This window comes from Eublepharis macularius, chromosome 2, assembly GCF_028583425.1.
Source record: "Eublepharis macularius isolate TG4126 chromosome 2, MPM_Emac_v1.0, whole genome shotgun sequence".
NCBI lineage: Eukaryota > Metazoa > Chordata > Lepidosauria > Squamata > Eublepharidae > Eublepharis > Eublepharis macularius.
Window position 1 is genome coordinate 148544374 of NC_072791.1, and position 13147 is coordinate 148557520.

The window sequence follows — 13147 nt, forward strand, 5'->3', positions numbered from 1 at the left end:
TTCTCTTGAAATAGTGAATTAGTCAGAATAATTGCATCCATGTGGCTCTCCACTGCAATATAACAAGAAAAGATATTTAAAGTCAATCAATCATTGTGCTTGTCTCCATCCTGACAGATCAGTATTTTCACAATTTTAAATGCCAAGCTTTCAAAAATCAGTTTTTCTGAAATTACATCAATCTAGGAATAATGAGTTAGAGCTATGAGTTTGGGATCTTTGCTTCCTGATTTCTGTGTTATATTTGTGACATAGAGTTCAGACATACATTCAAGATTTTTTTCCTGAATATTGAGGCCTGGAAACCTGTTATTAAAGATGAATGAAAATGGCAGCTTCCGTTAAGCCTCAAGATATCAGGTTTCTAGAAGCTCCTAAAATTGAACGACTGATAATTTAATTATAAAAGTTGGGAATTCTTGAGCATGGATATCATTTTAGCCCAGTATGAGTTTTTGAACCCCTGTAGTGTCTCTCTCTGATTCACATAGTCATGCACTTTATATACCTATGGTGTTTTCCCCATCCAAAACAGAGCCTCTTTTCAGGTTCAAAAAGGCAGCAGAAACTATAGACCGCCTCTGTCTGTGATGGCCTTTTATTTTTCACTCTCATTTCTCTGTAGGGTGGAAGTTAGTTATTTAGATGCACCAGGGGAACTGCACTGCAACGCTGGACTTCATGTTGTTGGCTTTTCCCATTGAGCTGGAGCTTGAGGTCTTACTTTTCCTGGGTATCAGCCTAATCTATGCAATCATAACAACAGGTAATGTACTTATTATGTTAGCTATCTGGGGGGACCCTCACTTGCATACTCCTATGTACTTCTTCCTGGGGACTTTATCTCTTGTTGAGCTCTGCTATACAGCAGTTGTAGTGCCACAGATGCTAATCACTAGTTTACAGGAGAGGAAGTTCATCACTTTTATAAGATGCAGCACTCAGATGTTCTTTTTTATTGGCCTGGGCAGTGCTGACTGTTTCTTGCTGGCTGTCATGGCATATGACCGCTATGTGGCAATTTGCAAACCCTTGCGCTACACCCTCATCATGACACAACAGCTCTGCATTCAACTAGTGGCTGCCTCACTGCTGATTGGTTTCTTGATTTCATTAATGTTGGTGGTGTCGGTCTTCCACCTCCCCTTCTGTGATGGACATGGAATCGAACACTTCTTCTGTGATGTGCCACCCGTATTGCAACTCACCAGCAACAAGACCAAACTTGATGAGGTTGGGGTCTTCATCAGTGGGATACTGGCCATTGCTGTGCCCTTCATACTGATCTGTGCCTCTTACGTCTTCATCGCTGTTACAGTGCTGCAGATCCAGTCATCTGATGGGCGACGAAAGACCATCTCCACTTGTTCCTCACATTTAGCTGTGGTGACTCTGCAATATGGCTGCTGCAGCTTCATGTACTTGCGTCCAAGTTCCAGTTTTTCTCCAAAGCAAGACCAGATGTTGTCAATGGTGTACACTCTGGGCACACCATTACTCAACCCCATCATCTATACCCTGAGAAACAGAGATGTAAAAGCAGCCCTGAAGAATGTTATCAGCAATCATATATTTCAAAGGAAATCTGCAGGCCACTGATATTCATTCCTTACACACTGGATGTCAGAGGCAGACCTTCCTTTTTCATGAAAAAAAAATGCTTCTAGTGCCCCAGAGCATAAACAAGATCTGCTCTTTCAACAAACCTAAAAAGATTGTTTCTGGAGATCAAGTTGGATAATATGGAGCACTTCAAGTTCCAAACCAGGTGAGGTAACAGGCAGCTATTCTTTAAACTTTGCAATGCAGCTGTGCGTAGGCCCAGTTTGGATCAAGGAATGACTTCAGAGGAAGGAAATTAAATCCTTTCCCCTGCATCATGTTCATCATTCATCATTCATTTGTAGGGGACAGTCTGTGACTCAGTGGCAGAGCATCTGATTTGCATGTAGAAAGGTGATGCGAAAACCCTAGAGAGCTGCTGTCAGTCAGTGTGGGAAATGACAGACCTATGGTCTGTTTAAGGCAATTTCATGTGCTCATGTATTCAATTTGAATGACCTCCCCAGGACTGTTACTTGCTGAGGGGTGGGGTGGACAGATATTCAGTGTCCAGTATGGCACTTTTATACCCATTCCCTGGAGGGCAAATAGATGCAGGTGGAAGGATTCTGATCACACAAACTGGGAAAGAGGAAGGATTAAATCTCATTCTTTAATGCCACACAGAGCTTTAATTTGAAGTTTAAAAGTTTAAAAAAATTATAATAACATTATAATAACATTCGATTTATATACTGCCCTTCAGGACAGCTTAATGCCCACTCAGAGCAGTTTACAAAGTATGCCATTATTATCCCCACAACAAAACACCCTGTGAGGTGGGTGGGGCTGAGAGACTTCCAGAGAGAAGTGACTAGCCCAAGGTCACCCAGCTGGCTTCAAGTGGAGGAGTGGGGAATCAAACCCAGCTCTCCAGATTCAAGTCTCGCACTCTTAACCATTACACCAAACTGCAGAATGTATGTCTAACCCTAACCCTATCCATTTTGGGACTAGGTCAGAAGTATAAACAGAAAATGCAGATATTCCAATCCTATGGTTTCCATGTAAAGAAAATATGAAGGAGCACTTGCAGGGGAGAATTAACAAGTAGAAGAAGGATGGATAACCCCTCTGATTCGGTTCTGTAAATGTCCTTCCCCAGGTAGTTTTAAATATTTTTTCCACAGCTGGGATCCGAAATCAGAAATAATCATGGCTGAAGGAAAAATTGGAGGAGGGTTTAACTCTTTCCCCGGCATCATGTTTATAATGAACTGGAGAGGAGGAAAAATTGCCGGAGGAAGCTTTTGTAGGGGAAAACAAGCAGGCAAAGAAGGGAGTTAAGCACCCTTCCTTCCTACCCACCAATTCTTTCCCTCCAGATGCAACCCCAGCTCCCTTTACCTTGGCAAATGCAAGACTGGGAAAAAGTATTTGGCAATCTGGAATTCCAGATACTCAGTGACATCTGAAGAATAACAAAAATCTGTATTAATGGGATTAGGGATTTTTCTTTGCCATTGATGAGTCTATAAAAGGATCAATGAGCTCTCATTCTTAGGTTCAAGGAGCATTTATATGTAAACTAGCTTGATGCCTATGCTTCGCTATGCTATTTAATGACCTTAAATCCAGTTATAATATTTATAGGTATGTAACATTTTTTGGTTTGTGGGGGGGAGGGGTTGAGTTGGTTTTGTAGTATAATAGCATAGTACCCGAGCTTCACAAAGGTGTTTGAATAAAGCAAAGCGTGTTGATGCCGAAAACTGATGAGGTGAATTTCTAAATGTAACATTTATTGAAGAGATTTGTAAAAGGAAAAGATTGTACTGCAATAAATAAAGTGAAAAATACGTACAACCTCTTTTTTTTCTACTGAAGGACCTCTTTGTAGACCTGATTGGTGGTTTCCCCCCACTTTGGAGCTCCCACTTTGAGGAGAAGATTGTGGGCTAGGAAGCCAGGAGGGTTGAGCATGTTGAGGAACTCCACAGGGTAGTGTACCACATCATCCATTTGCTCCACTGAGTCCACAGATCTGTACTCCATTTCTGCCCCTTTGAGGGAGTTAAGTTGTGTTTCATTAATGATGGCAGCCTTGTTGTTCTTGGGGGTCAGAATGGCACACTTGCACAGCCAGTCCATGGACTTCTTCATGATAGTGAGGATATCAGGGTATATTGTGGCTGTGTCACTAGGCCTGCAGGGATGGTCACCTTTCCCTTGGACTCGGGACTTGCTGGTACTTGGCCACTGCTGTTCAGTGCACCACAGGAGTATGATGTGCATATTTCTTTGCCGCATCTCTAAGTTGCTTCCTCCTTTTAGCATCGGTATATCTTACACTATATCTGCCAGGAGGCTTCTTGGGGGCAGTAAGAGGTGATGGCTGCAAGAGGTGTGAGGTGGAGTTGGACTGAGGGAGGGGTGGTGTGGTGGGCATTTCGGCAGGTTCATGTGAGAGGTTCACATTGAAATGTTCCCTAGAAAGATCGTGTACCATCTCCCCATGAACATTTAAAAACGTAGTTACTATACTGACTTTTATATAAAATCTCTTTTCAGGAGTCTTGTACTGTCTTTCTTCAACTGTTTGCAGTTTCCTTTACCTGATTTTTACCTCAGAATACAGAGTTCCACAGCTAACCCATTAGCCTGCCAGCCTCACAGGAAAGCCAGGCCCCACAGGAAGATTGGCAACCCTAGAGGGGAAGACTGGGAGGTGTATTTTTACTTTGGACACATTCAATGACTGGGAGTCATTGAATGTGTCCTGAGGTACTGCATGTGTCCTGCATACTGTTTAGAAAGGAACATTCTCCCCAAATTTCACGTTTCTAGGTCCAGGGGTTTGGGATGGGCATTGATGAGTCAGTCAGGACACTTGTCTTTATATAGAGAGAGATGAACAGAAATATTATATTTTGTATATATAATAATTTCATTAGTCTCGGGGGGGCGGGTGTCTAATGACTAAAAGACACACACACACACACACACACAAAATCAGGCTTGATAAATACATGGTTCCCCATAAGTAGAATGTGTTTTTGAGTGTTCACTCAATCTAGTGTTATACAGATCTTAACACAGGATACTGGGTGATCTTTTTCCATCAGCAGAATTATACTGTTATATCTCAGAGTGGAAATCCATGTTATGCAGTACCTAGGGACACTCAAGAGAAACTTGTTTTATGTGTCCCCCCTCCAAGTTCCCATGCACTTACTTGTACAGTCACACTGCAATTTGCTCTGCATGGGTGCATTCATGTGTTTGATATTAGTTCCTCCTCAACTGCTAAAAATATCCCAGGCTGTTTACAACGGCCAAATTCCTAGTCTCCCCCCCCCGCCCCCCACATCCATTCATTGAAATGCAGGTCTTGACATTTTCTCACATCTTCAAGAAATGCAGATTGGCAAGTCAGAGGAGCCTAAAGTACTTGCTCTTCAGTGTCCATCCCTGAGAGTTCTTGCTGCGAAAACAGAGCAGAATTGGAGCTCTGCCCTCGCAACTCGGTGGGGGTGTTCATGCTCACTTGCAAATGTAATCACACAAAGGGAGCTCCTGTGAAAGCAGCATTTATGTTTGCCGAGCCAGAGACAGCCTGCACATGAATTGAGGACCACACATAAAATCCTGCACTTGAGCATCCCCAGGTAATTCGCAACATGTATTTCCACTCTCAGGGAGGTTGGGAACTACTAGGCAATCAAAGGGGGCAGCACTGCAGAATTTAAAGTCTTCCTATGCAGCTACTCTTATCTTTCTATTGAAATTAATAGACAATAGGTTTTCCTTTTGCAAAAAAGTACACTGGAGACATATAACATTTGTTTGTTGAGTATTGATGAGTAAATAGGGATCCCCAAAAAGACTGTACTACTCTATAAAGAAGCATAGTTCTCAACAAAGTGAGTAGCGTTAACAAGGAAACCTTTAAAATGCTTGCTCCTTGCCAGCTGCAAACTTCAGACCTGCATTTCCCTTTCTGGATTCATTGCTTGTCCCCAAACTGTTTTATCTATGCCACAACACACACTGTGGAATCATCCTTTTCCAAAAACCAGGCCCACTGAACATCCACTGATCATCACTCCAGAGATGGTGGGCAGGGAGACCAGGAGTGGGAGGCTCATCCAGCTTAGGCGGCCTTCGGGCTACCTGGGCCAGTCTGATTGAGATAGTTAACCCTGTGATTACCACCAGAGAGCTACCAGTGTGCTCCCTTCTCCCTGAACCAGTATTATACATGGAAGCACCTCCATCTGTTTCTTTTATTCAGCACTCCCTGGGTTAACAGTTCCAGTCCAAATGGAGGAATGACAGGCAGCCACCTGTCCAGACTAGACATGGGCACAAACAGCATTATGAACAGAAAAAACTCATGAACAGCCCGTTCATCTGTTCGCAAACAAGCCGTTCATGAGGCTCCATTCTAAATGAACAAGGGGTCGTTGCAAGCCTCATTCATTACCTTTGTCAGCTGTTTGTCAAGCCAGACAGTCTGGGGCCCCTCAACCAATTCCCCTGACAACGGCAGGGACCGAACTCCGTCTGAACTCCTTCTGGCTTTCCTTCTGGCTTTAACCCTTCAAAGTACTTCCAGAAGAGAGTCCCATTTTTGCCACTGTGAAGAGAAAATGACAAAAAAGGGGGAGACCCATGCATCATGTCTTTCCCAGGGTGCAATCTCTCTGAAACTTGGGAGGTCTTTGGAGGACAGTGAGGCCTATGTCCCCTGCAACTTTGGTGGGTATTAGATATTGGGAAGGTCAGTTTGTAACCCCTCAAAGTAGCTGCCTTCCAACAGGCAGTTCCCATTTTTGCCACTGTGAAGAGAAAATGACAACAAAAGGAATGACCCATGGATCATGCCTTTCCCGGGGTGCAATCTCTCTGAAATTGGGGGGGGGGCTTTGGAGGACAGTTAGAGGAGAGTTAGGAGAAGGTCTCCACCAAGTTTGGTGTGATTTGGACAGAAAATTCCCCCCCCCAGACTCCCAGAGAGCCAGGAGAAGGTTTTCTCATTGAAAACAATGGCCGAATCAAGCCGAAACGCAAATACCGAATCAGCTTGCTGTTTTGGTATTCCCTGAATACTGAAACGGTTTCCTGATTCAGTTAAAACCAAATCAGGTTTAACGAAACAGGCAGGCCTTGCACATCCCTAGTCCAGACCCCCACTTTCACTGGCAAAGAGAAGACCCTGCGGGGGTGTGCGCACAGTGTGTGGACTGGCCTGCCTCCCCTCCTGCAGATCATCCTCACTTCCTAAACCACCACAGTCATCTGCCTGGCACCTCAGTCCCCAGTAATGCTTAAGGGACTGATGGCCCTCCCTCCCACACATGGGTAGGACACTATGTATCACCTCATTTGCCTTGCTGCCATGTGGGAGGAGCAGGGCAGGATGGAAGCAGTGTGCAGTGGCAGCCCCCACCTGATCAATGCCCCCTCGCTCCATTCAAGGGCTGAGCCAACCAATGGGGCAGAGGGACCTGGTGGATCCTCAGGGCCTCTGCTTCCCTAGCAGCCCAGGGACAGGGACCATCCCCAGGGATGTGCTGTGGGGCTGCCCCAGGGGAGAGTGAGGGAAATCTGCTGTTGGCCATGGGTAAGAAATGAGGCAGGGAGGAACTAGTTGTTTGACACAGACTTTATTGAACTGCCAACAGTGAAGAGGATGCCCGGCCATGTGTTGCCAACTTCCCTTGGCCAGAACGGGAGCAGCACCTACTTGCATGGCAAAACTGACATCTTGCTCCCAAGGACACTAGCTTGATGGCTGTTTTGCTCAATAATTAGGCAAGCAGCAGGCAGCAGCAGGGTACCTCTGGGGCATAGTGGAGCCAGGTCCACAGGCGGCACTGGCCATGGGCCCTGAGTGGGCAGTGCCTGGGTAGGACAGAATTGGGGGGAGGAGGGAAAGTTTGACAGGCATAAAGTGCTATAGAGCCTGCCCTCTGAAGTTGTCATTTCCTTGAGGGGAAGTGAACCATGTAGTCTGAATTCCAGGAGAAATCCAGCCCCCCACCTGGAGGCTGGTAACCCTTGTCCACACCCATCCCTATGTTTTGGATAGAAATGATAGCATGTTCTTGCTATATATGGTGTCTGCTGTGACTTTTTAATTATCTATATATTATTTGTGCCTGCTTTGTCACATTATCAGCTTTACTGTGTTGTATCCAAATGCCTGCTTCTACCTGCTCTGTGTATGAAGTGGGGACACTGTCTGCTGTCTGAAAATTGTCATAAAGGAACCCCTTGGGAGAGGGGTACAAACCCTGAGAATATCATTCCATAGGATAGGAAAAATACACCTACATTTCCCAGTGAAACAGAGGGAAATTAAAACAGAGATATTAACTAGCACAAACACATGCAATAGCACACATAACAAAGTGAACTGAGGATTAAACAAAATAAAAATAGCATTGTGGGGTTTGGGGGTTTTTTTGCACATCCTCAGTTGGTTGGATGTGGCATGAGCAAAGCACAATTGCCCATGGTGTGCCACCTCTGATAAACAGGTGTGTTGTGAGACTGGGTTATGTGTATTTCTTAACATCCATTTGTTTCCTTGAAATTTCATGACTGAAGGAAAACAAGTATATCCCCAGGTAGCCCCTTTCCTCATTCACGCTGGGAATTATAATGTCAACTGAGACTGTAAGCAATATGTTCCCTGCAGCACTTCTATACATGCTTTATCACATATACCTATGTAGTTTTGTAGTATGTCTCCTGCATTTCTCACCAATCAAGATGAGTGGTCATTTCCATGCCACAAGATTTTAGTCCTGTTAGAGCAGTTTCAGATAAACAAAAAGACCCTCCTGTGCTCATTTGCAACTTGGGAAGAGCCTCCTTCTAGGTAAGGTTGAAACACATTGTTTCTAAAGATATACATTCCTTTGAACAGCAGTAAAATTACTCATTCCTTCCTATGCGTTTCATATTATAACATTAGAAATATAGTTTCAGGTAGGTAGCCATGTTGGTCTGTAGTAGAAAAGCAAGACCAGTAGCCCTTTAGAAACCAACTAGATTTCCAGGGTCAAAGGTCCCTTTGACTATTGAATGCTGATATATTAGAAATATAAAAGCCCCCCAAATCAGCTTCACTTTCTATGTCTCATTGTGTTCATCAGGGACCTACTTCCATTCAGTGCCACTGTTTTCACACATGAAGCTAAAAAGCCTTTTTGAACTCTGCTAGTTTTACCATTAGCAGATGCTAATACAAAACAGAAATCAGCACACATCACAATCAATATAATTTTTTGTTAGGGTTATTTCAGGAAAAAACCTGATTTAAACCTCTTATGTGAAAACATTCTTAGACATTTTCACTTGATTTTTTTTAAAAAAAAAATCAAAATACTGCTCCCTCTTGAGGATTGCAGTTCACTTTTTGAAAACAACACAAAGATGGAACTGGGAAGCAAGAAAATAAAACAGTTTCTATAATCTGCTGACCAAATAAACTATTTCACGGTAAAACTGGCCCTCTCCCCCACAATTTTTTTCATGTGCTGTGTCAATTTTCTTTCTAAATTTCTCAAGACAAGGCTCGCAACATTACCCTGAAGAAAACATCCTGCCATCCACAGTATTTGTCTGCTAAGGTTCTCTTTGCCAGATGAATTTTCATTTAGATGTCACAACAAACTGAGATTACACTGAGATGTGTCAGTGACAGATATAAACATAGCATATTGCCATGTTCATACACTCCCTTTGCTTCTGTTACCTTCCTCTTTTCTTCATGCATGGAGCTTTATTCAAAACTTTCTTGGCAGATCAAACTTTTCCATAAAATTCAAATATATTTTGTTTGTACTAGAATTTATAATGAAATTTTTTGGGGAGTAGATTATCATTAGAGCTAGGTGACGTCCTATAACTCCTATAAAATTATTACATTCCAATGACTGAGAAATTTAAATTTGATACTGAAAATGATGAAACCTGAAATTGGAGAGGTAGAATTTTGAGTGAATAAGGTTGGTGGGGTTGTACGTAGCTGCTATTAAGCTTTAAGATCTTTTTTTAAAAGCTGTAGCTGAATCTGTTTTATTGGTGTGTTGTACTATTTGTCTCTTTCTAAGCTGCCACAAGAACAAAACAGGACAGAATTATTTTAAATAAATGTGAATATTCCACCAAGATTATCACTATTTTTCTGTTTTACACTTCCTCCTACTTACAATCTTTGGGGAACAATCAGTCTGTGGTGTTAGATGATATAAAGCAAAAAAAAGATGAAGACAGTGGCATAAGTATACAGAATTTCTCAATATATAGGTCAGCATTTCAGCTTATAGGAAATACTATCACTTTGGTGATAGAGTGGGGGAAGGGGGAATTATTTTCCAGAAAAACAACATGGATTAAGATTCAGAAGGTGAATCCCATAAACAATTCACTGCCTCTCATTTGAAGCAGAACACAGAACACAGAAAACTATTTTAACTTTAAAAGTTCTTATCACAGTTTCAGTATGTAGAACACACTTTTAAGCTATTCTTTACAGCAGAGATGGGGCTAGACTTCAATATTAGTGTTTAAACATTAAAATATGATGCAATATGTACAAAAGGAAACGAAATACACTACTCCTTTTCCTATTTTTTTCCTCCAATTTTCCTTTGGAGACATTTCCCTCTTTGCATGATTTTGTACCGAGGAACAATTGAGTAAATTTGAAATTTTACTTTGTGCAATCATGGAAACAAAAGGAATGCTCTTAATATTATGTGATTGAAGTGTAGAAAAAAATGAGAGAAAACGTAGAAGCTTATGAGAAAAGACACCCATGTAAAAATCCCAAAAGAAAGACTGGAATGTGTCTTTATTAGTAGGTTAAATTAGTATGTTTTATTTTATTTATTTCATAAATGAATATGCTGCTTTTCCATACCAAGTACATAAATTTTATTATTTGTCATAAGCACAACAGTCCTTATGATAAAAACTAAAGCTCTCTTCATAACTCCTAATATTCCATGAGTTAAAAGGGTCTCTTGAAATCAAAAGATAATGACAATTTTTATTTTTGTTAAAGAAGGTGTATTTAGTAATATAGGTGGGTTAAATAGAAAAGAGTCCTGTAGCACCTTTAAGACTAACCAACTTTACTGTAGTATAAGCTTTCAAGAATCACAGTTCTCTTTGTCAGATAGGTGGGTTAGAATTTCTTCAAGTGCATTGTTAGAACATGGCATTCTAGATTTTAATAAACACATTCTTTTCCTTTATCAGAAGGGAGAAGTGCATTGATGTGCCTTGATGAGCCCTGGAAATCACAGTGCTGTTATGGAATTTGTGTTCCTGGCTTTCCCCATCAACACACATCAGCAAGTGCTTGTCTTCATCGGCATGTTTCTGATCTATATAGCCATCATTTTGGGGAATCTTCTCATCCTGGTGGCTGTCTGTGGAGAGCCCCATCTGCATACTCCCATGTACTTCTTCCTGGGGTCTCTCTCTGTCATGGAGCTCTGCTATACTACATCGGTAGTGCCTCAGATGCTAGTGAACATTTTACAAGAGAGGAAGAGCATCACTACTTGGGGATGTGGTACCCAGATGTTTTTCTTCATCGCCTTGGGAAGTGCTGACAGTTTTCTTCTGGTGGTAATGGCTTATGACCGCTATGTTGCCATCTGCCAGCCTCTACATTACGCTCATGTCATGACTTGGCAACGATGTACATGGTTAGTAGCTATTTCACTGATCCTTGGGGGGCTAATGTCTATGGAAATTGTAATCCTGATCTTTCATCTTCCATTTAATGGTTCAAACAAGATTGAACACTTTTTCTGTGATGTGAATCAATTGTTAAAATTGGCCAGTGCTGACACCAGCTTTGAAGAAATTGCCCAGTTTGTTGGTAGTATCTTCATACTGACTGTTCCCTTCCTGCTAATTGCTGTATCATACATCTGTATTATCATGACAGTCCTACAGATCCCTTCAACAAAGGGCCGGATCCAGACCTTCAATACCTGCTCCTCACACCTCATGGTGGTATTGCTGCAGTATGGTTGTGGCTCCTTGGTGTACCTACACCCAAAATCCAGATCGTTTGACAAGATGGATCGTTTGCTTTCACTGGTGTACATCTTTGGCACCCCTATTCTCAACCCTATTATATACAGCCTGAGAAACAAAGAACTCAAGGACACCATAAGAAAACTCCCTCTGAAGGTCAAACTAGGCAACATAAGAGAGACAGAGCAGCCACCACTCTGTGTCTCTTTACTGTCTCTTCCTTGCAATGTCTAATACAAACAGTGCAAAATGTGATGCCATCATACTGTGCACCTGACTTCTCTGTCTCCTGTCACTGGCTGGTAGAAGCAGTATGATGCCTAGCCTGATGATGTCATGTCATGCATTGCTTATAGTAGGCATCACAAGGAAAGGAGACGAAAGAAACACATGGCGGCAGCAGCTCTGCATCACTTATAATGTTTACTTTGGTTCGAATGTCCCTCAGCCAATTCCAAGAAGAGACAGACGCAGAGTCCTGTGAATGAAGCAAGTCTTTTACATTTATTAAACGTGGAGGTGCATCAGTTACACAGAGAGTAGAAAGTTCCCTCGTGTCCAACGCTCATCAAAGCTATAATAGCTGTACAAGACATTTTATACCATTTGGTTCATTACAATGTTGGGGGTCCCATTGGCTCAAACATAATTGTGACCCCCATTTGTTTCTGCAGGTGACCACCTCCAATGATCTAGTGGTCCCCCATTGGAAGCATAATTCTGGTCAGCAACACAATTACAATATTTCCCAATTAGCATTGCTTATCATATTAGTGCATTGTTTTATCTCTTCAAGGAACATCTCTTTCCTTTCTCACACTTTCCCATTCATAGAACTCTCATTATTTCCTGCCCGCTTGACAGTGTAACATTTGCCAAGGGCATCTTAGTGTCGCTTCAGCAACCTTGTACTTTACAGGTAGATATTGTTCCTTTGGGTATTGTGGGAGGGGAGCAATCTTCCCTCCTTTGGAATGTGGTTAAAGCTGCACCAGGCACCCCTTTTCTGTTGCTTGGGGTTCGTCATAACCTTGGAAAGTTCTGCTAATCTAATTAACTTGAAGCCAGCTTCTTTCTCTCGGCTGAGTGGGTTATCACCCACTCCTCTATACAGACCAGGGTTCAGCGAGTGTCCTTTTTCTATCTGAGAGTAACTATTCAGATCCTCCCCTTTGCAGCTGGCTTTTCTTGTCTATTCTCTTTTGTTCTATGGCTACATTTGGCATGAACTGTTCAGAAAGAGATTTCCCTTATCAACCTGTAAGTGTGGCCTAGTGCATAATGATTACAGGTGCATCTTCCTAGCAGCAAGCTTGCTCGGTAAGCATATATAGTAACCTGGATTATCCTTTTACCCCACTACAAACAGCAGGCACTTCACAATGATTGGCCTTAGCATTCACAGCAACCAGCATACATTCACGTGTCTTTTGCTTGACTATTTTGCTCCATTGTTCATCCTTTGCATAATACAGTAAAAGTACTATAATGGCACCTGAGAATAGAGTAAAGTTGCACAGAGGTAGGAAAGGCA

General features: G+C 42.3%; 2 protein-coding genes across 2 annotated transcripts; both read left to right on the plus strand.

Annotated features, from left to right (window-relative positions):
• Positions 1 to 645: 645 nt before the first annotated feature.
• On the plus strand, positions 646 to 1599 carry LOC129323496 (olfactory receptor 10W1-like). Its single transcript, XM_054970033.1, has one exon. It carries the CDS (start codon positions 646 to 648, stop codon positions 1597 to 1599), a length of 954 nt encoding a protein of 317 aa, XP_054826008.1.
• A 9249-nt stretch (positions 1600 to 10848) lies between these two features.
• On the plus strand, positions 10849 to 11847 carry LOC129323497 (olfactory receptor 10V1-like). Its single transcript, XM_054970034.1, has one exon. The coding sequence runs from the start codon at positions 10849 to 10851 to the stop codon at positions 11845 to 11847; it is 999 nt and encodes a 332-aa protein (XP_054826009.1).
• Positions 11848 to 13147: the final 1300 nt, after the last annotated feature.